The sequence below is a fragment of the Physella acuta genome, unplaced genomic scaffold, assembly GCF_028476545.2.
Source record: "Physella acuta isolate Inbredline_101_S28 unplaced genomic scaffold, ASM2847654v3 ptg002285l, whole genome shotgun sequence".
NCBI classification, from domain to species: Eukaryota; Metazoa; Mollusca; class Gastropoda; family Physidae; genus Physella; species Physella acuta.
The window spans coordinates 18,470-46,435 of record NW_026733783.1 but is presented as its reverse complement, the minus strand read 5'-3'; the positions used below and the strand labels follow the sequence as shown (position 1 = coordinate 46,435).

At 37.6% G+C, this 27,966-nt stretch overlaps 1 protein-coding gene across 1 annotated transcript; it reads left to right on the top strand.

Annotated features, from left to right (window-relative positions):
• The first annotated feature begins 253 nt into the window (after nucleotides 1-253).
• Nucleotides 254-27,966, top strand: LOC131932801 (uncharacterized). Its single transcript, XM_059289713.1, has 18 exons — nucleotides 254-559; nucleotides 3,164-3,319; nucleotides 8,129-8,311; nucleotides 8,517-8,608; nucleotides 9,380-9,590; nucleotides 15,250-15,376; nucleotides 16,157-16,322; nucleotides 16,947-17,087; nucleotides 17,327-17,475; nucleotides 17,898-18,023; nucleotides 18,505-18,713; nucleotides 19,611-19,782; nucleotides 21,104-21,237; nucleotides 21,903-22,103; nucleotides 23,273-23,461; nucleotides 23,937-24,054; nucleotides 25,200-25,354; nucleotides 26,384-27,966. The coding sequence occupies exons 1-18, from the start codon at nucleotides 267-269 to the stop codon at nucleotides 26,481-26,483; spliced, it is 2,922 nt and encodes a 973-aa protein (XP_059145696.1). The 5' UTR covers nucleotides 254-266; the 3' UTR covers nucleotides 26,484-27,966.

The following is a 27,966-nucleotide window of genomic DNA, read 5'->3' as shown; positions in this document are numbered from 1 at the left end:
ATATATATATATATATATATATATATATATATATATATATATATATATATATATATATATATATATATATATATATATATATATATATATATATATAATATATATATAATATATATAATATATATAATATATTTTATATATATATATATATATATATATATACATATATATATATATATATATATATATATATATATATATATATATATATATATATATATATATAATTATATCATTGTTCGTACAGGCTAAAAGGAGGGGCAAGAATGCAACTGAATACATATTTTCTGCTGTGTATTGTGACCGTCTTCACAATCGCTGCCGGAGAAAGCAAGTTCACATGGATGAAACCCGATCACTTTGACGAGATCGATGCCCAGTTTCGATCAGTCACGGCCGAGAACTGCCGGACTAAAAACAAGGAGGCGCTGGTGATGAGGAAGGATGTGGTCACCCAACTTCCGGTCTACAACCAGCTGCTGTCCAGGGTCTGGTACAAAAACAGGACGTCCTTGATACACCTGCACAACATGGCGCTCAACAGGGCTTTCTTTTACAGGTGGGTCAAACTTTTTTCTCTATTTAAAAACCAGTGGATACTATTTTCAAAAAGCTTGTTTTAAATAACTCAATATCTCTAATATTGAAAAGCCGATAAAAAATTACACCCGATTTTTTAACACGTGTTAATAATTGACAGCTTGAAATATTACACAGAAAACTATGTAACTCACTGTATAACCATAACTCACTTATTTACATACAACTTGCTCTCGTTTATGAAACCCTAAACTGTGGAGTCACTAAGTCATGTGTTTCCTTGTAAGTCCGCACCACTCTACTCTAATTTTCAAGGCACCGGCCTATGTATTATTTTGTATCTTACAGTATATAATACCAAATGCTTTACTAAAATAATTATTATTTTGAAATGTATTTAAAATAGTTAAAAATATATCAAGCTACTATTTATCGCCTATAAAATACAATAATAAAAGATTTTTGTTCCAAAAAAAAATAACATCATACCATAGATCTTTTATCCGATTCAAATATGGATTAAAACACATATTTCACTGTTGAACCTGCCAGTTCTACAAATACGTTTTACAAAGGGGTCGTCCATAAATGACGTCACACTCACAGGGGGAGAGGGGGGGGGGGGTCTGTAATTTTGTGACGATGTGTGACGAGGGGGAGGGGGGGCGGGGTTCAGATGGTGCGACGTTACACTTTTGCATTATAAAAAAGCAATGTTAGAAAACGAATTTTAAACGTTATTTCGCGTTTTAGAAAACTGATTTAATAAATTGCAATGGGAATTGATTAGAATACTCTGTTTTGACAAACTTCAGACAAGATTATGGAAAAATATCGATGTTTAAAGAAAAATTCAACTGCAATTTTGAGGGGGGTTGTAGGCTGAGGTGTGACGTCATTTTAGGGGGGGGGTCTGGTTTTTTTGTGACGATGTGTGACGGAGGGGAGGGGGGAGGTAAAATCGTCCAAAAAAGCGTGACGTCATTTATGGATGACCCAAAATAAGTAAAATAATTAGAACATTTCATGAATAATTTGACATGAGTATCACACTGGGCAAATTATAATTTACAATTGAACATCTCAATATTAAGAGTTGGGAAAACCTATTTGATAAGTTCTGTTGAAGGTAATTTGTGGGGCACAAATAATTTCACATTGTAGACGCCTCGCAATGGATTATTTGACGCCTTTCTGAAGTAAATTTTGTGATGTTTTTAAAGTAACTAACGGCCAACTAAAAATATGTCTTCGGCCCCTTGTGTGTCATGCAATATTTGAACACACTGGGAGGTTTATCAAGGGCGTATACTCATACATTGCTAGGTGTGGAGGTGGGGGGGGGGGATTGGCTGGGGTATCAACAATTCTCGTGCAATTTATAGACTTGTATTTTATATTCCTTTATGGAATTCTGCTTTGAACATCAATTCTCTAAAACAAAATTGTATCCTTTTTTAGCGCAATTTCCATTCTGGAGAATTGCGTTTATTAACCCGTCATTTCTGGATGTATGAATGTATGAATGTATGAATGGATGGATGTGTGTCCGCAGCTTTAAGTCGTATCTCCTCCTCAACGAAGCAATATCGATGACTAGTTCCAAAAGCAATTATGTTAAGCAAGTTACGAGGATGAACATAGGCTATAAAAATTCCGGGTTTCTTTCATGGATTTCCTGGAAAAGCCAAAAAACTTCGAAAAAAAGCAGTTTTTGGCCCATTTCTCAGCAACCAGACCACTTAGCGACTTGAAACATGTACCAATCGATTCCTGCCATAATTTAGAACAATATTGCCGAAGAAAGTTTTCAAAAACATCCTTTCGTTCGGTCACAAAAATTTTTTTGAATTAATTAAAATTTGGACCGAATTAGTAGGCATTTTTTCCAACCACACCACACGCGTCATCACGTTCAATAGCTGCACCATCACGTTCTATGGCTTCGTCATCACGTTCAGTAGCTAGGCGCGCAATGGTTTTTAGTCATGTAACTCTATTGTAAATAAAACATGTAAAATACTGAATTTTTTTTTAATAAAAAACGTTTTAATAACTAACCAATGGTTTTACTAACCCTGCTCTTGATTTACGCTACGACAGAGCTATTTTTAGATAACATAAGGAAATTGCGCTAAAATTGTCACTAGACTTTTTAATTAACTTGTTTTCTTTTAGTTTTCCTATATCTTTGTAATGTCTAATGTCTTCAAAATCAAAAGTATGCGATAATCCCAACCAGTGGCGTAGCTAAGTCGGGTGTCACCCGGTGCGGCACTTAAAGGTGTCACCCTCCAGAGGCGTAGCGACCCTTCCCGGGGACAAACTTTCAATTTTCGATTTACACCCCTCCCCCAAACTTTCGATTTGCACCAACCCCCCCCCCCCCCCTCAAACTTTCAATTTGCACCCTCCCCCTCTTAAAAGACTATTTAACACTCGAATTACTCACATAATTAAGTGGAATTATCATTTTTCTCTATATATTTTGCTATTTTTTTGCCTTGGTGTCACCCCCCTAAATGGTGTCACCCGGTGCGGTCCGCACCCCCCCCCCCCAACGCTACGCCACTGATCCCAACACATTTACTGTATAAGTCGTTCCTCTCCCCCCCCCCCCCAGCTACATCCTACAGAAGATGAACACGTCGGAGAGCTTCAGTAAACAACCGGGGTGGATGTACATGTACTTCAGCGCCACAGCCGACGTCAACGCCAACCCTAACTTCATCAACGCCAGCGCTTTTTATTTCGATGTCAACTGTCACTACCCTAACTGGTGAGGTTGTTAGTTTAACCTTTTATTAAACCTAGCTAGTTTGTTAGTTTAACCTTTTGTTAACCCTAACTGGTGCGTTTGTTAGTTTAACCTTTTGTTAAACCTAGCTAGTTTGTTAGTTTAACCTTTTGTTAACCCTAACTGTTGCGTTTGTTAGTTTAACCTTTTGTTAACCCTAACTGGTGCATTTGTTAGTTTACCTGTTCGTTAACCCTAACTGGTGCGTCGGTTAGTTGCTAACCCTAGCTGGTGTGTTTGTTAGTTTAACCTTTTGTTAAACCTAACTGGTGCGTTTGTTAGTTTTACCTTTTGTTAATCCTAACTGGTGCGTTTGTTAGTTTTCCCGTTCGTTAACCCAAACTGGTGCGTCGGTTAGTTAAACCTTTTGCTAAACCTAGCTGGTGTGTTTGTTAGTTTTACCTTTTGTTAATCCTAGCTGGAGCGTTCATTAGTTTAACCTTTTGATAACACTCACTGGAGCGTCCATTAGTTTAACCTTTAGATAACACTCACTGGAGCGTCCATTAGTTTAACCTTTTGATAACACTCACTGGTGCCTCCATTAGTCTAACCTTTTGTTAACCCTAACTGGTGCGTCCATTAGTCTAACCTTTTGTTAAAATGCCACTTAATTTAACGTTTTGTTATCTTCAACTAGTGTGCTCTTTAAATTACCATCCTATCTTATGTTCCTTTATCGGAACTATAAATCTCAAGAACTGATCTAAAGTTCCCCAAACATTACTTTATGTTCCACTCCGGAAAGTACACCCTAAGACTTAACTTTCTCAGCTCATGACCTTGATGCAGATACACTCTGGTCGTGACCTTGACGCAGATACACTCTGACGTGGTCGTGGTCGTGACCTTGATGCCGATACACTGTGACATAACACTGGCTGCAGCATGCAACACGCATGCGCACAGCAGACGAGTTAACGAGCGTAAAATTTAAAGTGTCAAAACGGGTTTCGCTAATGTCCGTGAAAGTGTTAGGGTCACATGACTATACCGTGACATAATTGGGCGTCTATGGTGACTTAAATGTGACTCTGATTAGGTAGGATTGAAACGGATTAGCGGGTTTAAAATGCTTTAAAGTCTGTATAGGTTGGGAATAAAAGTAAAATTGGAAGATTACATTGTACAATTTCAATAATAAGCTTTTTTTTTTTAAATATAAAAATACACTTGGCAAATTTTATAACCAGACCTCCTTTAGCGAACACTTATTTAAATAATGTATTCATCATCATCACCTTATTCCGTTTGTGCCCAAAACACATGGGGCAGATGAAGTAGAGTTCTCCTGTTTCAATTACCTCGGCACATTATGGGATATGTGGTCAGCATTATGCTAAGTCATCTTTACTTTCCCTAACGTGAGTCAGAAATCCATAAGAGCTGGGTGGAATCATGGACATAATGCAGTGACGAGACCGAAACGAGATCCGAACTCAAAACATTCTGGCCACCAGTCAATCGCTCTACCATTCAACCATACCATTCCCTCAATAATTTATAATTTAAAAGTATGTTTGTCAAAAATTTTCAGGATGATGAAAAATGTTATTATTTTTATTGAATGTTAATGTAGTTTGTAATTTGAGCAACAATTTCAAGCTACATTTTTGGGTCGACTTATTCTCTAACTTCGCAACTAGAAAGACATTAAAAAAATGTACTACTGTAAGCGTCGAGAAAAAAAGTGACTTTGTCTAAATATTATTCTAAGTAGGTCGTAATATATTTTAAAGTTTGCCTCTATAATAATTTACTATATATATATATATATATATATATATATATATATATATATATATATATATATATATATATATATATATATATATATATATATATATATATATATATATATATATATATATATGTCTCCCGAGAACTGACGGAAGATTCCTATTCTCAATCGATAGACTTGTAGAGAACTCAACGACACTGTTGTTGAGAAACATGCGCAATGGGTGGTATGGTATTGGTGATTGTTTTAACCAAATCCACAAGATCTTGCTAGATAATGGACGGAGACTACCTCATGCTACAATGTATCACTTGCCTCTGTGACGAATCGTTTGCGCTTGGAACGAATTGATTCCTCTCTACAAACGTGCTGGTAACAATCACTGCACAAACTGCAAGTCGACATTCTTTTGTGCTAGCTGCAGCCATGACGAAAGGGTGGCAAGTGGCTGCAGTGTGACGCGTGACGTACGTGACACGCATTGCGTGACGTACGTGACACACATTGCATAACCTGGCGATAATCTGCCAGGCACCATGCCCCGTATGCCAGGCACCGTCTAGCTTTGTTGAAAACTAGGCTAATACCATGATTGGAAATATGTGTCTAAAGGCTGTAGAACAGGCGCTCTTAAAACACTGGTAGGGGTCGGCGTGGTCGAACCGAGAAGTCTCGCGTTCGAACCTTCGGGCAGATGAGGCTCGTTAGCTGGGGACAGCAACTCTTCTAGGAGAGACAACTCTAAAATCAAACAACTGCTGCCTTGTAGTTTGGTATTGGTTGGACAAAGGCTATGGATGCAAATAAAAAAAGAAAAGCAGGCTGAAATCGGTGTCAATGGCCTCAATGGCGCATAACCCGTTGACACGTATACTCAATTGTGTTGGAGGGGATCTCTTCCAACACTGAAAAATTAAGAACAAAGAAGAAAACAATGTTCCATGACTCTACAACATACCGATTTTGCATTTACAAAAAGTATTTATGGCGAATTGGTGCAAAAAATTTTTAATTTCTCTATATTTTTATAGACAATACTCACATTATTGTCAAGCAATCTTCAATAATAACAAAAATGAACGTAATTCATTTATCAAAGCAACTACAAAACTTACAACAGAAGTATCAAATGACTTTGAAACATTTTATTTAGCAATTTAGCGTATTGTTACTGCTAATTATAACTTTTACGGGTATTTTTTCTAAGAAATTGAATGAATTGTTTTCGAGGCCGTTTCATCTGCAAAAGTAAAAAGTCACTTACTGTAGGCTACTGTAAAATCATATCCTAGCCCGAGAAACAAAGTTGCTTCAAAGTTTTTACCTTCGCTGGATTCACACCATTCAGATAGCGATGCTGTAAAAGGGGAGATAACCTCCAGTTGCCTACTCAGGTCTAATTGTATTGTCTAAGTTACCTCCCTTTAACCAATAAATTTAATGCCATTTTTATTTTTTTGTTTCTCACCCGCAAAATGGAATTGTAAAGACAACACCAATTTAAATTTTAAAGTTGTATACTAGAAATAATTTGATCCTAGTTTTCATATTGAGTCCACTCATCGCTGTTGGGTACCTGGCATTAATTTGGATCTTAGTGCCCAAGACGACTTATTTAATCGGTGGCTTGGCATTACGCTGATCACAAATCACTTCTGACAAACGAAAGCCAAGATTTGAACTCTTGAACTCTACAACTTGAGACCACCCGGCTTGACACATGAGTTCCATTAATTGGTAACCGCTATGCGTCTTTAACTTAAAGATATGAACAGGTATATGTACAGGCATATGTATATGTACAGGTACAGGTTTACTACCAACATAATTGTAACACAACACTACAACCCTTTGACATAATGTAACTGGAACTGTATTCCATCATATTTATGAAACAGTGTAGTTAACGGTTTCTTCAGACCTTTTTTATTCCTTAGGGTGGGGTGTCTAATTGAAACTCCCGAGGAGGGGGAGCGTGGGGAACAGTCGCTCTGTAAATATCCTTTTCCTGTTTGACACTGGTTAAAGTATATATTTTCTATATACATTATATTTTTCTATGTCGGGAGGGGGTGGTAAGGAGCGATGGGCGTGCTCGGGATAAAGTCTCCCCCCCCCCCCCTGGCCCCGTACCCGGAGCGATTCCTGAACGAAACTCCAGTACCGTTCACCAATAAACTCCTGGCAAAATGTGAATAGAAATGAATTCCCCTACATGTACACGACACTCCTGACAAAATGAGACTAGAAATGAATTCCCCTACATGTACACGACACTCCTGACAAAATGTGATTAGAAATGAATTCCCCTACATGTACACGACACTCCTGACAAAATGTGACTAGAAATGAATTCCCCCACATGTACACGACACTCCTGAAAAAAAGTGACTAGAAATGAATTAGGTACACGACACTCCTGACAAAATGTGACTAGAAATGAATTCCCCTACATGTACACGACACTCCTGACAAAATGTGACCAGAAATCAACAAACTCCTAACAAAATGTGACTAGAAATCAACAAACTCCTAACAAAATGTGACTAGAAATCAACAAACTCCTAACAAAATGTGACTAGAAATCAACAAACTCCTAACAAAATGTGACTAAAAAACAACAAACTCCTGACAAAATGTGACTAGAAATCAGCAAAAACTCCTGACAAAATGTGACTAGAAATCAACAGACTCCTGACAAAATGTGACTAAAAAACAACAAAATCCTGACAAAATGTGACTAGAAATCAACAAACTCCTAACAAAATGTGACTAGAAATCAACAAACTCCTAACAAAATGTGACTAGAAATCAACAAACTCCTAACAAAATGTGACTAGAAATCAACAAACTCCTAACAAAATGGGACTAGAAATCAACAAACTCCTGACAAAATGTGACTAGAAATCAACACACTCCTGACAAAATGTGACTAGAAATCAACACACTCCTGACAAAATGGGACTAGAAATCAACACACTCCTGACAAAATGGGACTAGAAATCAACACACTCCTGACAAAATGTGACTAGAAATGAATCCCCCTGCAGGTACACGACCGTCCCGTTCAACAAAACCATCCCGTTGTTCGGGCCTAAGGTCTACAGGTGGGACGACACACGTGACCAAGACAACTACCTGCGGGAACCCACCAGACAGGTGGTGCAGGCGGTGGACTACGGCGCCGGTCAGTTCATGAACTACACCAGCCCGAAGTTTAAAATGAACCCTTGGTGAGTCTAACATTGCAGATGTCAAGCGGGGGCGGGGGTTGGGGGGATATGCATTTCTCATATCAACTAAATCATTGTTCAGTTTTATAATATAAAACATTTCCAGTACCTAGTAAGGATATCTAGGGTTTAACTTCCTTTACTAATAAAGTTTTGGTGATTTGTTCGGAGTATTTGTATAGCAGGTAACTTGTGTCATTCCCAGGTATCCAAGTTGGCTACCTGACATTACTGGAGGCATGGACTCACTGACCAAATATACCTACTATGTGGGCATTAAGATGTCGAACGTTACAGGTAGGATACGTGTCAGAGGCGTTTGGAGGAAACATTACATATTCACATAGTAATATATTTACATTAATAATTCGTCGGACGTTTGTTACGTCAAAATGAACTCTCTTTTGTCAAAAATCCCAGGTCCCACTGTGAAATATCCCTATTGGCATGTAAATATAAAATTTGCACAATCCAAGTTGTGCTGTTAAAAACAAATAGTATTTCGTTGACACATTCTAGGCTTATTTCTCCCTTCTACTCATTGGCGAAGCGAGGTCGGGTGTCACGCGGTGCGGCACTTAATGGTGTCAACCCCCAGAGGCGTAGCGGCCCTTTCCGGCGCCCGGGGACAAACTTTCAAACTTTCGATTTAAACCCCCCCCCCCCCACTCCACCCTTTGTAGTATTTGCTCTAAAAATACTTTTTAACACTCGAATTAATCACTTGAGTGGAATTATCATTTTTCTCTATATATTTTGCTATTTTTTGCCTTGGTGTCATCCCCCCCCCCTAAATGGTGTCACCCGGTGCGGTCCGCATCCCCCCCCCCTCGCTACGCCACTGCTTCAACTACATGTTTAGTATGTCAAATGTTTGGTATAAAATCTTACTTACTTCTTTGGGGTTAAAAACTATAACGCTACTTGCACATCGTAATATGTCGTATGATTTTAAAATGTCCCTTTTATATTAATCCACCTGTGGTAGATTTGTTACAGACACTACGCAGTGTAACACACAACATTCGGTTAAACCAGAATCCCTTCTATCTCTCCCCCCCCCCCTAGGTAAGTTTGAGACCAAGACCTTCCAGCACTTTTCTTTCTTCGGCCCATCATCGCCCGGCGCCCACGAGACAGACCCCCGCAACCTCCCCGTCCAGTTCACCCCGCCCTACTTTGACTGCGGCGGTGCCAACAAGTGGGTGGTTAGTGCCGTCTCGCCTGTCATAGACTTCATGCCTCGATATTCGAACTTCACCCACATGCGGAGACCGAGGTAAGTTCTGAAAATGGTATTTTGTCTAGGAAAAAAAAAAATAATTACAATTTAAAACCCAGTGGCCCGTTTTATAATGATTACTTAAAGAATTCGTATTTCTCCAACACAATTCTTCTTCGAAATTGTCACACACACAGACACACAGACACACACACACACACAGACACACACACACACACACACACAGACACACACACTGAACACAAGATTCAATTGACATTCGTCAACAGACGGTCAATGACCAAGGTCAATAACCCAGGAAAACAAGGTTTAGCGTGTGGGATCGTTCGGAATCTAAAAAAAAAAAAACAAGAAAAAAAAAAAAAAAAAAAAAAAAACAAGAAAAAAAAAAAAAAAAAAAAAAAAAAACAAGAAATAAAAAAACAACCGCTGTAATTATCGCTCAAGATTCAAGCATTCTATCACGGTGCTTCTTTCTTTGTCAGTTTAAAATTCAAGATTTTTTTTTTTTCTAATTTAAAAGTTAGAATGTAAAAAAAAAAAATAATTCGACAATTTAAAAAAAAATTAAATTAGATTGTAAACAAAACAAAACAAAAAAAAAGTTTTAAACAAAAGAAAAAGAATTGTATTAACCAATCAGCGTTGAAGGATCTTCAGTTCGTGAAAATCAAAATCCGCTAAATCAGTGTTAAACTAGTGCCAGGGGCAGAGGCGTAGCGACCCTTCCCGGCGACCGGGGACACACTTTTCGATTTGCTCCCCCCCCACTCAAGATTTTGATTTGCACCCCCCTCAAGATTTCGATTTGCACCCTCCCCCCCCCCCCCCCCCCCCTCAAACTTTCGATTTTCACCCCTCTCGACCTTTCAATTTATTTTTCCAACCCATTTTGGCGCCCCCTACGGTCGGTGCCCGGGGGCATATGTCCCCCCCCCCTCGCTACGCTACTGGCCAGGGGCGTCTAATGAAGCTTCGGTATGGGGCGAGGACAACACCATTGAGGGTGTCCACGATAGCTGGGAGATGAGGACATGGGTGCTTGATGGCTGAGAGATGTACTTTGTCATTTAAATGATCTGAATGAAAAATTATAATTTAAATTTAAATACATATAGGCCTACTTTAAAATAGTAAGATCTTTAAAAGTAAGTTGAGTAGGCCTATAGAAATAAAAAATATTATATAATAATTATATTAAGATATGTCACGAACAGGGCCGGCGCTACCTATAAAAAAAAAGTACGTAATAATTAATAATTTTTCTAAAGGAGTAGTGATCTATTTCGGCACCCAGGACGAACTATTAATTTTGTACACCCACCCCAAAATTAGATCTATATAGGCCTATATTAATTCGCGAAGGTGAAAACGCAACCCTACCTACCTAATTTGGAAAGGTCGGGGCGCTTTTTACCAGTCACTTTGCCTTTTTAATTTGGGGTCACATAATTGATGTAGAAAACGATTAAATAAGTTCGTAATTTAAATTTCGGACATTTCAAACGGTTTTCTAATTTTAATAGGGCTTGGAAGTCTCGTTTTCTCTAAATTTTAATCAGAAATCTGTCCTGGTGTATAGAGTTTTTTAATGACGGGGTGTTCAAAGTATTGCAATTGTTTGGTAAGTTTTGATGAATCGTTTAGATTTGTGAGTATTGGCGGAAGGCTGTTGCTGATATGGTTTCGTAGGTATAAAGTATCGAAGTGTTAAAGTGTCATAATTTTTATTCGGCTGTTTTGTAGATGAAGGTCTAGAGGAATCTGGTAATAGAGAAATGAGAATGGAGGTGATGAAGTATCGTAGTTCTGGAGTTCGGGAGTATTGATTCTTGTGGTATTAAGGTATCGAATTATATTGACTGTTAAAGCGTAGTAGTAGGTCCAGTGAAATCGTTGTTGATTGAGAGTATCGTGTGTAGAGCTCAGTGTAGTTAAACGAGTTGATGTCCTATTTCTGGAGCATCGAGTCTAGTTATGTTTAGGTATCGAAGTTTGATATGTGTTGTGAATGTAGTAGATAACCGTTCTCTAGTTGAAAAATTTTAAGTTTTTTTGGGAATCTATATTACCACTGTTAAAGTATGAATATATAATATTATAATATTAAATATAACGAGCCGGCCCGCGGCATAACATACGCCGCTATTTAGTTGTTTCTAATTTTCAATAATTCATAATTTGTGAATTCGACAGTACCAACGCTGACACTGAAAATATTTCTTTAAAACACTATAAGTAGCTCGTTAAGGACCATAACCCCCCCCCCACTTCCTTCCCCCCCCCTCCCCCCCCCCTACGTTTAAAATCGTTGGCTCTGCTTGTAAACATTTAGAGTGAACACAGCTCACTAAAACCGTGTAGGGGTGGGGAGGTAGGGAGAGCGTTTGCAGCTTGTTTTCTAACGGCACGAAGAGGAGAATTATATATATAGATGGAATTTATAACTAACCGCAAACTACGTTTTTTCTCAAATTATTTTTTTTATATTTAATCAATAATTCTAGCAATGTCTTAAACAGTTACCCGAGTTTTAATTTTTTGAAAGGCGTCCCTTTGTTTAGGGGATCCAAAATTTTAAAGATGTTGTTTTTCACAGAGACACAGTTAAATGTATGTAATTAAAATTGAATAGAACAATATTTAATAAAGATACCATTTTTAAACTTTCAAAAAAAAAAAAAAACTAGCAGTTAAATATTCAATAGGTAAAATATATCGTTTTTACAAAGCGACATAGTTTATATGAAACTTTTATTTTAAATATTACTTAATGAAATTTAAACTGTTCTACTGTGTTTTTCAATCATGTCTTAGTTACACTTGGTTAATTTAGCTATTCTTATGAATGTTATTTCCCTTGAATTAATTTTTTGTATTTGGATTTTCAAATTTGAGATAATTCGTTGCTTAACTTTACATTCATTTCAAATTCCTGCACCTTAGGTTGACCGCTTACATATAAATACAACTTTAGGTTATTATTTGTTATTGTATAAATTATATAGAGCTTAAGTTCTAAACAAAATAGTTTGGTAGATTTTTTTTAGTATTTATCAAGTTGAAAAACAAATACATCAGTAGCCGATGTAGATTGCAATACTTAACTTTAGTAGACATACAGTATTAGTCGTAAATTAAACATCTAGTTAATTGTTTTTTCATATTTTCATCCTCTCCTAAAGGATTCATGTATAACAATTTTAGGCTGGAATCTATAGTGTAGGTAAATCCGTGCCCCAATAAATTTGATCCAAGCACAGGCATTGTTTATATTTAAATAACTCAGTTTTAGAAAACTGTGAATAGGGTATAAAGGGAGATCAGTGTCATTTTTTAAATACAAGTTGCGCTACTCTAAAGATAATTATCTTTTTGATAATTATCAATACTTACCTTTTGTTTGATTATAAATGATAATAATCAAGATAATGCTATAATTAATATAATAAAAACATACGAGGTCTACTAAACTTTTGATCCAACTTTTTCGTATTAAATTAGAATTGAACCTAAATGTTTTTGAGAAAAATAAACTAACAAATTTAACGCTAACATTTATTCTTTTATTTTATAAGCTTTTGAATTATTTTTACAGATGTTCTCACCTTCTCTTTAAAATCCCTGAACATATTTACCTTTAGGGCCGCGTCATGTGGTTAAAATCTGAGATTGTTATAAGTCAGGGGTCGTTAACCTGCGGCTCTCGAGACGCATTCGGCTCCTTTAAAGTCAAGATGCGGCTCTTCAGCTTCATGCACAAATATTATTAACGAGCCGACCCGCGGCGCTTCATATGCCGCTATTTAGTTGTTTTATTTTCTACTTTTCAGTAATTCATAATTTGTGAATTCGACAGTATCAACGCTGCCACTGAAAATAATTGCTTTAAAACAACTATCAGTAGCTCGTTAAAGACGATAACCCCCTCCCACCCTCCTTCCCCACACCCCCCCCCCCCCGTAAAAGCAGCCTCCTCTTAGTTACCTCCCCTAAGTTTAAATCGTTTCAAACTAAATTATCTGCCCCTAATAGCCGTCACTAAACCCGGCTCTACGATTGTAAACATTTAGAGTGAACCACAACGCCACTCCTGCGAATTTGACTTTTTACTCAAGGCTTTCATACAACAAGCCCCACGGCGTACTGGGCGGTAGTGTAGGTAAATCCGTGCCCAAATAAATATGATCCAAGCACAAGCATTGTTTACATTTAAATAACTCAGTTTTAGAAAACAAGGAGGTACATTGAAAAATTGAGTAACTAAATATTCTAATAGAATAGCGAGTGTTTATTGTTTATATTTATTATTATATCGTTCATTACCGAGTGTTGAAGACTAATATTTTCATGAGTTTATAAATAAAATAATCTCTTTATATAATTCTCTTCTTGGAGACCTTAGAAAACACCAAGCTGTAAGCGCGCCTAGCAGGCCCCTCTCTTCCTCTCTAGACATATCCCTACCACCCCCACCCCCACACGGTCTGAGTATATTAAAATGTTAGTGGCTCTTTGAAAACTGGGCAATTTTGTAAATTGTAATTTTTGGCTCTTCTGTCTCAAAAGGTTGCCGACACCTATCTATAACATTTATAACCTTTTATTTTTCAAAAACAAAAAAGTCGTTGCATAATCACACAATATAGACATTTTACAATTATATCTAAAGACAGTCAAGCTTAAAACATGTAAGTTCCGTTTTGGAACTCACCTTCAGAGGGCTGCAGACTCCCCAACACAAAAAGAATTTTTTTCTCCCGGGAGGGGGGGGGGAGCTCTTAAATTTTCAAAAGGGGGGGGGGGGGGGCTATGTCGTAAAGTAAAAAGTAGACTCGTGGACTTAGCAACAATTTCAATAAAATGTGATTACGCTTGCAAAGTGGAATTGAAGGAATAAGTACACACTTTTGAGACGAATGAGGCAAGTAACATTTGATTTTGATGTCTACTTATAACGTGTATGCAACTGATAATAAATTAATACGTCACTTTTAATTAATTGTTTTCTTCCACATATATTTTTGTAATTCATTTGTGTGAAAGGGTCGTTTTAATAAGTTTTGCATAGGGCGCTAAGGGGTCATCCATAAATGACGTCACACTCGTAGGGGGAGGGGGGGGGGGGGTCCGTAATTTTGTGACGATGTGTGATGAGGGGGAGGGGGGGGGGTTCAGATGTTGCGACGTCACATTTTTGCATTATAAAAAAGCAATGTTAGAAAACTAATTTTAGACGTTATTTCGCGTTTTAGATAACTGTTTTAATAAACTGTAATAGTTTAGACAAAATTTTGGAAAAATATCGATGTTTAAAAAAAATTCAAACTTCAATTTTGAGGGGGGGGGGGGTTGTAGGTTGAGGTGTGACGTCATTTTAGGGGGGGGTCTGGCCTTTTGTGACGACGTGTGACGGAGGGGAGGGGGGAGGTAAAAATCGTCAAAAAAAAAGCGTGACGTCATTTAGGGATGACCCCTAAATAACTTGGCGCTGGCACTGGCTATGACCCTCCCGGTTCAAGGACACAACTAGAGTTTATGTTGAAGCCTTACTTGTATGTAACAAACACGGCTAAGCTCATCACATATAACTGTCACTGCTTATCTTGACCCACCTAAAGTAACCTCTGGTAGATGTCATAACTTAACCCGTGACTAACCCGACTAACCTCCCCTGTGTTGTATCACCCCCCAGGGTCGTGGGGGTGTCGGTGATGGACACCCACTTCAAGGAGCTGGACTTCAACGCCTGTGGGGTCAGTGACGGCAACCCCGGGCCCAGCTACCTGGCAGGTGTGCACAGGTGTCGGAAAACAACGGGGGTACGTCTAATCTTTCTCACCCGCTCCCATAGTACTGTTTGTTGTCTCCTTTTCCTTCATGCAAATTAAACAATCTGAGAAACGTTGTATACGTTGCTCTGTCTCCGATAAATCAAATTGAATGGAAAGCTGGTTGTGAAAAAAAAAAATGGGTGGAGCTAAAAAAAAAATTCGTGAATAATTTATATCCAAGGGAAATAATTCGCATTTGTTTTATTTGAAACTCTTAACCTGTGTAAACACAAATGTTTAACTATAGTCTGTACTGTTAGGAGATAAGGAGATGTTACCTTAACTCTAATCTGTATCGACGATAGGATATATGACCACGCCCTACATATCTTAACTGAATCGAACCATATGACATATATATATATATATATATATATATATATATATATATATATATATATATATATAAATATATATATATATATATATATATATATATAGACATAAATATATATGCAAATAAATAAATAATAAATAACTACATATATATATATATATATATATATATATATATATATATATATATATATATATATATATATATATATATATATATAAATATATATATATATATATATATATATATATATATATATATATATATATATATATATATATATATATATATATATATATATATATATAGACATAAATATATATGCAAATAAATAAATAACTACATATATATATATATATATATATATATATATATATATATATATATATATATATATATATATATATAATTTTTTTCTTGTCGTCCCATAGTGTAAACACAAGCCCGGCTACGGGTTTAAGCGGGGCGGGTATGTGTGTCACTGTGTCCCGGGCTGGGGCTACCCCTGGTATGTTGAGTTCCCCTACCAGGGCGACCACGTGGAGAAGGCCACGGTGGATGAGTACAAGAACGGCTTCACATGCAGGCAGGTGTTGTGTGAGTAGCAGCAGTTGACTTTCTTCTATTGTTATTTTTTTTACCTGTTTTAGCCAAGATTTTCTTTACTGTAAATATTTTTAAAATAGACATTAGATATAAAGATAAAATATAATTTAATAGAATCGTCCTAACCTAGGTTTTATTCACAATTAGCCTACATTTTAATGTGTTGTTTTAACTTGACTCAATTTAGACTACCCTCGTTCTCTGACTGAAAAACAATTTCCTTTAAATTAACAAAAAGGTTTATAGTATTGTATACAGTTCTCGTATGTTTAACAATCTTATGAGATTGGAGTAGATAAGATATGGTTTCCAGTGTACTATATATACACCTCAAAACCGAACACTGACAATAAAGACAATATGATACACCAAGTTGTCAGATAACTGATCATAGAAGAACTTAATTATGGCACATTAAGGTGTTCTAACACTGACCATACCTGACCACGACATACTATAATTATGGTACATTAAGTGGTCTGAATACTGACCACAGCAGATCATATTTATTGTACTCCAAATCTTTTGAAAACCATAGCAAACCATAATTATGGTACACTCAAATCTCCCAAACACTGACCACAACAAGCTGACTCAGGTGTTTGTTGGTTCCAGTTCGCCAGGTCCTGCCTGTGGTTGACCACATGCCAGGTATCAGCATAGAGGGCGGGGACATCTTGACCAGCAGTGGGGGCGTGGTCATCACGGATGCCAATAAACAGAAGTCCAAGAGGTCAGCAGAGAGGAATGAATCAGGTGGGTACAGGTGTGTTGTGTGCGTCTTGGTAGGTGTGCGTTGGAATGTGATTGATGTATGTTTTGTGTTAGCTGTGGACGCCGTTTGTTATGTTGACATACTGGTTTGCATACAGTTATGGGCTATTTGTAAGTAACATAATGTAAAAATACAGAAATAAAGTTTGGGAATTATTAGTTTGATAAATTAATATAAAACATATGCTTTTAAAGATAATTGTTTTGTTCTATGTACACAGCAGCTGTTACAGAGAAAATTGACGTGTACACGGACACATCTGGTAGAGAGACGAATAGGACGGGACACAGAGATTATGTTGTTGAGACAATCAATGGACACACACTGGATAGGATTGTAGCATTGGCCGACACAATCAGGGAACTTAGGGTAGGTCCAAAACTTTATAAATGTATATATATATATATATATATATATATATATATATATATATATATATATATATATATATATATATATATATCAAAATGCGAATTTTTGGTGATTTCTGTCATGATGGTTTCTGACTTAGAACTTTAAATAAGAGGTAATTAGTTGTTAACTACTACCGTGTAAAATAGTGTAAAATTAACATCCTAATCCCCAAATGTAACCTAACCTATTCTTAACTCTGAAATCTACTACTACGTGACCTGAAATCCCTATGAAAGAGTACGTTATAGTTAGTTAAATTATATTGTGATTATTGTTTAAAACAGTTACATTTCTTTAGTTTTACAAGTAAAAAAATGCCCTAGGTCTTTAAAATGTACATTTTTTAATATATATAATTGTCGTTAAAATATCCTCAGGAAAAAAACGAGCTGGAAAAAACTTTTAAACTAAAAGGTTTGTCAACAACCTATGACCTTTCACCTCCGAGAGATGACTATGTGATGAACAACAAAGTCGATGTGAACATCGAAATGGAATATCAGGTAAGTAAATCAATTTAAGTTCGATCATGCTTGAAGCTAAGGTTTGAGTGAAGTTGTAGTTACTTACTGTTTACACTTCCCGCTTTTACTTAAAGGTAAGAAGTGTCTAATCAATCACGATAAGTACAATTGCGTTTTCAAATTAGAAAATTGGACGTTTAATGTACCAAAACAATTGATATGGGTTTGGTTAAGGGTTAAGGTTATATATATATATATATATATATATATATATATATATATATATATATATATATATATATATATATATATATATATATATGTGTGTGTGTGTGTGTGTGTGTGTATGTATGCATGTTTAAGAGTGTGTGTACACATGTAGCATTAGGTTTTGCATACGTGTTGACCTTTACTTTAATTTAAAACGATAGCAAAATTTATGATATGGACATTGATAATTAAATGGACAGAATTAGCGTGGTACGGCTAACCAACTGACCCCTGTATCTTTCTCTGGCAGAAGGACGTGGCCGAACACAGGAGATACCGGCGGTCGCTGGTAGACGACGGGTCGACCAGAAACTACACGCTGGCTTCTGAGGCCCTCCGGAAACACATCCTGGAGCTCCGGGAGCGGCACCAGAAGCGGTTCCAGTCCGGCAGGGCGGAGGCACCGTCCGTGAGACGTCAGAAGAGAGCGACAGTGTTCGATGACCAGGCTTTTGACAGGTGAAGTCAGAGCTGCCTCTTGTGTTATCCGTTTGCTAAGAATTTCGTATTGAAGTATTTTTTTTTCGTATTTTTAGTACCAATCTAATCGTATTCATAACGCTAATCCTAATAATAAAACTAATAGTAACCCCCAAAAAGATACCGAAAGATGAGAATAAATGATCTATTAACATAGTAGAGGAATTTGAAAAATTCAGTAAAGATTTGTATTTGTTACTCTGCCAGAGGAAATATTTGTGTTGTCATAATGTTGTTGCGGTTTTCAGATTATAATATTTAACGAGCTGACCCGCGACGTTATATACGCCCTCATCTAGTTGTTTTATTTTCTGCTTATCAGCAATTCATAATTTGTGAATTCAACACTAACCCCTCCCACCAAGTGAAAGCAGTTGTTTACAGACAAAGAAAAGATCAATCAGAAATTGTTACCTCCCCTTCATTTCAAATCGTTTAATACTAATTTATTTGCCCATAATAGCCGTCACTAACTCGGCTCAACGATTGTAAACATTCATGGTGAACCACAGCTCACCTGACAGGTGGGGATGAGAGTGGTGGCTAAGCTGCGTGGTGTTTTCTATGGTCTCCATGAAGAGAATTATTTATAGATAGCTCTGGTTACATAAGTACTGATACACGTCACACTCTTATACTAAGTAGTATATCACCACAAGACATGAACAGTCGCCTCACAGAATTCACCTAGGATCATCTTGGCATCAAACAGCATGCAATCACTACATTTCAATCAACATCGTATTGCCAATATCCGATAACTACTATCATTACAATGACTATTATAATATCAATAACACAGTAACTTTGTATAGAGATTTACTTTGGTCTAATTAGGTAAATGAGTTCTTTTTTCTTTTATTTCCGATGTTACAGAATGATGCGGATCTTTCGCCAAAAAGCGTCCGTGACGTCATCGAACTGTCACAGACTACCAAATCACCAGCTCCAGCTGCCCGGAGACGTCACTTTTGGCGCCAAGACGCAGTTTGAGACGGAGGGTCGAACAGCTGTCCGGCTGACCCAGTATTTATCCCTGTACCTGCAGGTGGGAGGGGCGGCCACTGGCGTAACAGCCGCCGTCAAAAAATAATTAGTGTCTGTGTTTTTTTGTTGTATACACTGGTACCCAGTGTTTCTTCCAGACTTTTTTCTCCAGTCGAGGGGGGGGGGGGACTAAAATGTCCGTGAGCGGGGGGGGGGGGGGGCACTGTTAAAAGTATACATTTTCTAAATAAATTATTCCACTTCCTTTTTTTTTGGGGGGGGGGGGGGGCGAAGAGATGACTGGAAGAAACTCTGCTGGTACCTGTTTCAGATTGTCTCACTACCAGCCATCAAGGACCGGATATTCCATCCACATTTAATAAAACTATTCATCTAATTTTCCTATACCCCATACATAGGTCATTAGCCCGCATTAAAACAATTAACCACATGTTTTAAATTCTCTTTACCTAAAACAAGATTTACGTTTGAGTTGATACGAATGTAGCAATACTTACATTTTTTTTCTCCATAGAATACCATTAGAGCCTATACACTAAAAAAACCAACACTATCCACATCCCATACTTATAGAAAAGTAAAGTTACCCTGTCGCACTTCGAGGTCAACGGGGCAGGTGAAGTAGAGCTCGCCTGTTTTATCGACCTCAGCATGGGAATGGCTATTGAAGTCAGCACAACATGAGTCAGGAACCCACCAGAGCTGGGTGGGCTCAGTGACTTCCTACGAACACAAAGCTCGGGATTCGAACTCGATACTTTCTAGAAAGCTGTCTTACGCTCTTCTATCCGACCAAGCCGTAGCACATCCCAAACGCATTTTCACCAAATCTCAAAGACACCCTGAAAAACCATAATGATCCATGCACAAATTCTCCAAAACTTTACATTTCCCTTGAATACTCTTACACTCCATAAACAAAAATCCTGCAAAAACTCAGTTTCCTTAGAAGACCATAAGACATATACCCACATCCACCAAAACTCTAGCTTCCAATAGAATTACACAAGGCTCCACACACATCCACCAAAACCCTCGTTTTCAATAGAATCAAACAAAGCCCCACACACATACACCAAAACCCTAGCTTCCAATATAATCACATAAGATCCCACACACATACACCAAAACCTAAGACATATACACATCCACAAAAACCCTAGCTTCCAATAGAATCACATAAGACTCCAAACACATCCACCTAAACCCTAGCTTTCAATAGCCTTACACAAGACCCCAAAAACTATTTCACCTAATTCTAGCTTCCAATAGAATCACACAACATCCCACAAAAACCCAGCTTCCAATAGAATCACACAACATCCCACACAGTTCCACCACCACCCTCTACTTACCCACAGAACGTGATGCCGGATGAAAACTACGGCAACCTTCGTGCCGGCGGCATCCTCCACGTCGACCAACTGTATGGCGAGGTCCTGGCCAATGTCATGGGCAACTTTAAGATATACACGGCTGGCCTCTTCTTTGACAGGTAATTATAGGGCCATCTGGGCCATGCTAAGGTTGGCCAAACTTGGCCAACTTTAAGATATACACGGCTGGCCTCTTCTTTGAAAGGTAATTTTATGGCCATCTGGGCCATGCTAAGGTTGGCCAAACTTGGCCAACTTTAAGATATACACGGCTGGCCTCTTCTTCGACAGGTAATTTTATGGCCATCTGGGCCATGCTAAGGTTGGCCAAACTTGGCCAACTTTAAGATATACACGGCTGGCCTCTTCTTTGAAAGGTAATTTTATGGCCATCTGGGCCATGCTAAGGTTGGCCAAACTTGGCCAACTTTAAGATATACACGGCTGGCCTCTTCTTTGACAGGTAATTATAGGGCCATCTAGGACAAGTTGAAGTTGGCCATATCTGATACTATAACATGTATGCAACTAAAATAAATAGCGCGGCAAAAACAAAATTACTCTTTTATCAGCGCTGTTGCATTAGATGGTAGATTTAGATTTTTTGATAATCATAAATCTGGCATCATAAGTCGATTTGGATCTTACCTTTCAAGAAGGTAAACGCCATAAAACAATCGGAAATACCGCGTTTTTCTAAACGTTATAAATGCACATAAAATATTTCCCCGTAGCTAAAAATATACGTTGACCTAGTTTTAAGATACATGTCTACTTCCGGTAGGTACAAGTTTCAGAACCAGGACCGTAGCGTCCGTGAGTTGTTTGGACCTGAGGCCTACAGAAAACAAGGCTCATACTTCGCAGTGGACAGGGCCGGCTACTCCAAGAGCTACGTGGACGAGGAATGGTTCCTTAGGGCTAAAGCTCAGTACGCCAGTAATCTGAGTGGGCTTAAGCTCTACAAGCTCAGAGCTTACGTCAGGTGAGATATACTCAGTATGATACAAACTTGGGTGACCTTAAGCTCTTTAAACTCAGTTTAGCTCAGATGAGATGATCAGTACGCTACAAGCTTGGGCGATCGTAAGCTTTTTAAGCTTAGAGCTCACGTGTCATACTACACACATAGGATATAATTACAAAATCTATTCTAGCATTCACCTCTGCAAGTTTTTCTACAAGTCAAGGCTGTATGGTTCTTCCAGTTTAGATATTAAGCACCAAATTGAAAAAAAAAAATTATACTTTATCGTTTTATGATTCATAGTACGTTAACTATCTGATTAAAAAAATCAGTACCTTGTGTGCTTCATAATATTGTAAAGTAAACCTTTCTTTGTTTATTTTTAACCTGATATGAAAACATAGTTAAGTAGTTTAAATATAGGAATTTCAGAAATGATTATTATAATCTATTATGTGTGGCTATGTAACAAATTCCGTAAGAGTTAAGTTAGGGGCTAAAATGGATGGTAGACCAATCACACTAAAAAATAATCCATTGTCAAAAGTATCTTTCTTTTTTTTCAGTTTAGTTCTTAAAAAAGAAGTAACACACTTTAAAACATACAACCAGTGTTTGTTTATTTTTTCGAAGTGTCTACTCGGAATAAGATTTTTCGGCAAAAGATAGTTCTGCGCATGCGCAGTGACCTATGGCTAGGGTTAGGGCTAGAATGAGGGTTAGGGGTAGGATTAGGGATAGGGTTAGGGATAGGATTAGGGCTAGGATTAGGGTTAGGGATAGGATTAGGGCTAGGGTTAGGGTTAGGATTAGGGTTGGTATTAGGGTTCTGCGGTTGTAAACACACGCATGCGCAGTACCATCGAAAACATCGCCGCTAAGTCGTAGTCCATTGCGCATGCGTATCGCATGCGTATCTTATTCCGACTAGAATCGGCCTTATTTTTTAGTAGGCTAATGGTTTAAAAACGTTACTTTTTGTACGAATGTGTTTAGGTCGGTGTTAATTTTTGGACGAACGTGTTTAGGTCCGTGTTAATTTGTGTACGCACGTCTTTAGGTCCGTGTTAATTTGTGTACGCACGTCTTTAGGTCCGTGTTAATTTGTGTACGCACGTCTTTAGGTCCTGTTAATTTGTGTACGCACGTCTTTAGGTCCGTGTTAATTTTTGTACGCACGTGTTTAGATCCGACCCAAACGGCACCAGTTCTGTCCGCCATGAGTACTTCCCCCTGACCTACAGAGCCGCACCCTATGAGGCCGGCTTCTGGACCAGACCGTACTTCCGGTGTGATGGGAATATCGACTCGTGGCTCATCAAGTATGTCAGCCCATTCTTTGGGCTCGACTCGCTGAGGACTAGGCTGGAGTTTAGGTCAGTTCTAGGTATTGGGGATCTGTGGGGTGTGTGTGGGAGGGGGGGGGGGTGATGGGATCTTGTTAGCTGACTGGTTTAGGTAGTTCTAGATATTAGGGAACTGAGGGGGGGGGAGGTGATTGGGCTTTGTTAGCTGGCTGGAGTTTAGGTCAGCTCTAGGTATACGGAACTGTGGGGTGTGTGTGTGGGAGGGGGGGGGGGGGCTTGTTAGCTGGCTGGAGTTCTAGGTATTGGGGAACTAAGGGTGAGGGTGAGGTTGGGGGTAGAGGAGGGGAGGCAGGTGAAAATATGGGCCCCTTTTGGTTAAATGGTGCTTAGATCAGCTCTACGCATTGGGTAGCTAAATAGGACGCAGGGAGAAAAGAGGGGGTGGGGCCGAACATTGTATTGAGTTCTAGATCTGGTAGTGCTGTGGGGGAGGGAGACAGGGATAAAATGAACACACGAGATTATGCTTGCAATTCTATTCCAGAGGTGTGGCGACGGTGGAGGTTCCCCTGAATCTTCTAGAAATCAACCAGTGCCCCATGCCGTATTCTGTCCCCAACGCCTTTAAAAACACGGCCCGGTGTGACTACTTTTCTACCAATGTAAGGTTTCCTGGTTTGATCTCTTTCATTATTTAACTATCTTTATCGTAAAGTATTTCAAATATATTTAAAATGAAAGCTGAAGAGGGGATAGCGCCTCTACCACAAAGCTAAAGTTTGCGTTAAAGCAATATACTACGGTGTTAAAGTAAGGATTTAGTTAAGTCAAGTTACTAATGAATTTGGGTGTATTCGACATACAAGTGCCTGATTATGCCACAACAGTGGAATGTTCGTAAAATATGGATATGCTTTCTATGTCTTGCTAATGCCAACGTTATCCCTCTCTAAATCTTAGCCCATGTGGTATTATTGTCCAAACTCCTAATGTCTGGTCGGAAAACTGATATTACGTTATTACATACAAATCAACACACTTGTTTATTGAATAGTCCATTACCTGACTGAATAATTTGGAAGGTTAATCTAAATTGTGCAGAGACTCTAAATGTTGTAGGGATACTCTAAATGTTGTAGGGATACTCTAAATGTTGTAGGGATACTCTAAATGTTGTAGGGATACTCTAAATGTTGTAGGGATACTCTAAATGTAGTAGGGATACTCTAAATATTGTAGGGATACTCTAAATGTTGTAGGGATACTCTAAATTTTCTAGGGATACTCTAAATATTGTAGGGATATTCCAAATGTTGTAGGGATACTCTAAATGTTGTAGGGATACTCTAAATTTTCTAGGGATATTCCAAATGTTGTAGGGATACTCTAAATGTTGTAGGGATACTCTAAATGTTGTAGGGATACTCTAAATGTTGTAGGGATACTCTAAATGTTGTAGGGATACTCTAAATGTTGTAGGGATAATCTAAATGTTGTAGGGATACTCTAAATTGTGTAGGATTATCTAAATTTTGTAGGATACTCTAATTTTTTTAGGATACTCTAAATTTTGTAGGGATACTCTAAGTTTTGTAAGGATACTAAATTTTGTAGGATACTTGAAATTTTGTAAGGATACTCTAAATTTTGTAGGAATACTCGAAATTTTATATTGATATTCTAAATTTTATAGAGATACTCTAAATGTTGTAGGATACTCTAAGTTTGTAGGATACTCTAAATTTGTAGGGATACTCTAAATGTTAAAATGATGTAAAGATACTCTAAATGTTATCCACCTCTCCAGTGCGCCCCCCTGGCCGGGTTTCCCTTCCAGCGCGGCTCCTACAGGTGCAACTGTCGGCTGGGCTTTGATTACTGGCACCTGGATGGAAAGTTCTGGATAGAAGGCGCTCTGCTGGAGCTGGAATACGAGAAGAAAAAGGCCGGAATATTTAGCCGGTAAGTTATTACTTTCTCGTATATACGAAGTATAGAGAAAGTCTTGCAATCGTGCAAAAAAAAAAATCGAGATTTTTACAAATCTCGACGTTTTACACCTCACTGATACGGAAAAACATAATTTTGCAATCTTGTCCGTATGTCTGTGTGTCTGTCTGTCTGTGTGTCTGTTTACCTGTCTGTGTGTAAACACGATAACTTGAGTACCGTTACAGCTAGGTTAATGAAATTTCATGTCTAAGTATTTTATCAAAATCGTAGATCCGTATCAACTTTTGAGCGATTTCCGATAACCGCAATGGGTACTTATCTACTTTGAATTTTTATAAAGCCTATAACTTGAGTACTATTTCAGATAGATAAATGAAATTTCACATGTAAGTAAAAGATCTAATTCTCTACCTTTTATCAAATTAGGAGTAATTTCCGTTGACCGGAAGTACTAATTTACGCTATTTCCGATTTCTTAAAAAAACTAATGTAAATTTATAAAGTACTAATAATATTGCGCACTATGATGCACATTTTGTTTTGACGATCGATTGGTGCGCAAATCTTTTTCTATGAGATTCTATTCTATTTTTTAAAATTTAAGTAATTAAAAATCATGTCTATATTCCAAGTTATATAAGAATATGCGAGAAAGTTTAGGGGAGATCACTCCCGGTTTATTTTTAACAGGTAAATCAATTTTTAGCCAGTAATTAATTCTTATGCCGGTAAGTTAATTTTTTTGCTAATGTGTCAGATATTTTGTCATTAAGTCTGACATTTAGTCAAAGGCATTTAGTTAGCTAGTATGTCAAATATTTAAACATTAAGTTAACTATCTAGTTAGCCAAAGCATTAACCGGTAGGTCCAATACTTAGCCAGTGAGTCAGATATTATTAACCAACCATCAGTATACAATATTTAACTGGTGAATTTACATAGCCTAAACTTATGTATATGTCTATGTATATGTCTAGTTTGTTTTAACTCTCCTTATAATTTTTGTATGATCATACAAGCACATCTCAACATTTCAGGTTTGACTTGTTGAATTGCCGGGTATCGTCTGCTGAGGATATTACACCAACTGTCTTCTTATTATACCTGACTGTGGTCGTTTCTCTAGTCACCACATAGAAGACGTTGGTAGAAGACCTTCAGTGCTTCGCTGGGTGTAGCCATTGTCTAGCCACTGTGCAGCGAGTTTCTAGCCATGGTCTAGCTACTGTGTAGCGATTGTCTAGCCATGGTCTAGCTACTATGTAGCGAGTTTCTAGCCATTGTCTAGCCATGGTGTAACCATGGTGTAACGAAGGTGTAGCTTTACACTATTTATTTTTCACCACAGCCAACATATGACGTCATGTATTGGCTCATACACCAGAGAAGAAAGTCTGGAAAACGTCAACTTGTTTTCTAGTCAACTCAGATTATGGTTTAGGGGTATACATGCACAATGCACTCTTTACATTGACGTCAAGGGCACATCATTCTTACCATTAGAGCACATTACTCTAAACATTGCGTCAATGAAACGATACTCAACAAAGACGTCAAAGGAACATCACTTTTATCAATGGCTTAAAGGGACATCAATCTTAACAATGCGTCACATGAATATCACTTTTATCAATGGCTTTAAAGGGACATAAATCTTAACAATGGCGTCACATGAATATCACTTTTATCAATGGCTTTAAAGGGACATAAATCTTAACAATGGCGTCAAATGAATATCACTTTTATCAATGGCGTCAAAGGGACATAAATCTTAACAATGGCGTCACATGAATATCACTTTTATCAATGGCGTCAAAGGGACATCAATCTTAACAATGGCATCACATGAATATCACTTTTATCAATGGCGTCAAAGGGACATCACTTCTACAAATCGCGTCAAAAGGGACATCACTTCTATAAATGGCGTCAAAATGACATCTCTTTTATCAATGCCGTTAAAGGTGCATCACTGGCGTCAAATGGACGGACATCAATCTAAAACCTATATGTCATGGGCACATGCCTGTATACATTGGCATCAATAGCACACAACTTTTACTATTGTCATCAAGGGGATATCACTATCATATCACTATCACAGTTATTTTCTAGAGCACGTAACACAACTCGACTAGAAATACTTCATGAAATGACGATTTGTATGTGTTAAACAAACGCATACAAAACAATGCTTTGTAAATACAATGTATTTTCATAATACAATCAGTCTGTAATTGGTTTTATGGTCAAATTATGTTAAGTTCTTTTGTAGCAATTTTTTTTCAAACTTCAACGATTCATTTATTTCTTATGTGATTACTTACATTTTAGTATAATTTTATATTAATGTTATTAGTTACCCCTTAAAATATTCTACATTCGACATGTATCTATGCATATGGCAGTAACCCCACATATCTTTAGCTTTTAGCTAAGGTGAACAAGTACGAAACCTTCTTAACACACATCCAGTCAAATGTGACATCACGTGCAATCTTCAACAGCCACATACATTAGAATCTAATTTGGTATTACAGCACATCTCCTAGTTTTACGTAAAATTGAATACAAACTACTGTCTTCACGTGGATTCGAACCCTCTCCTCTCTCAGTTTAC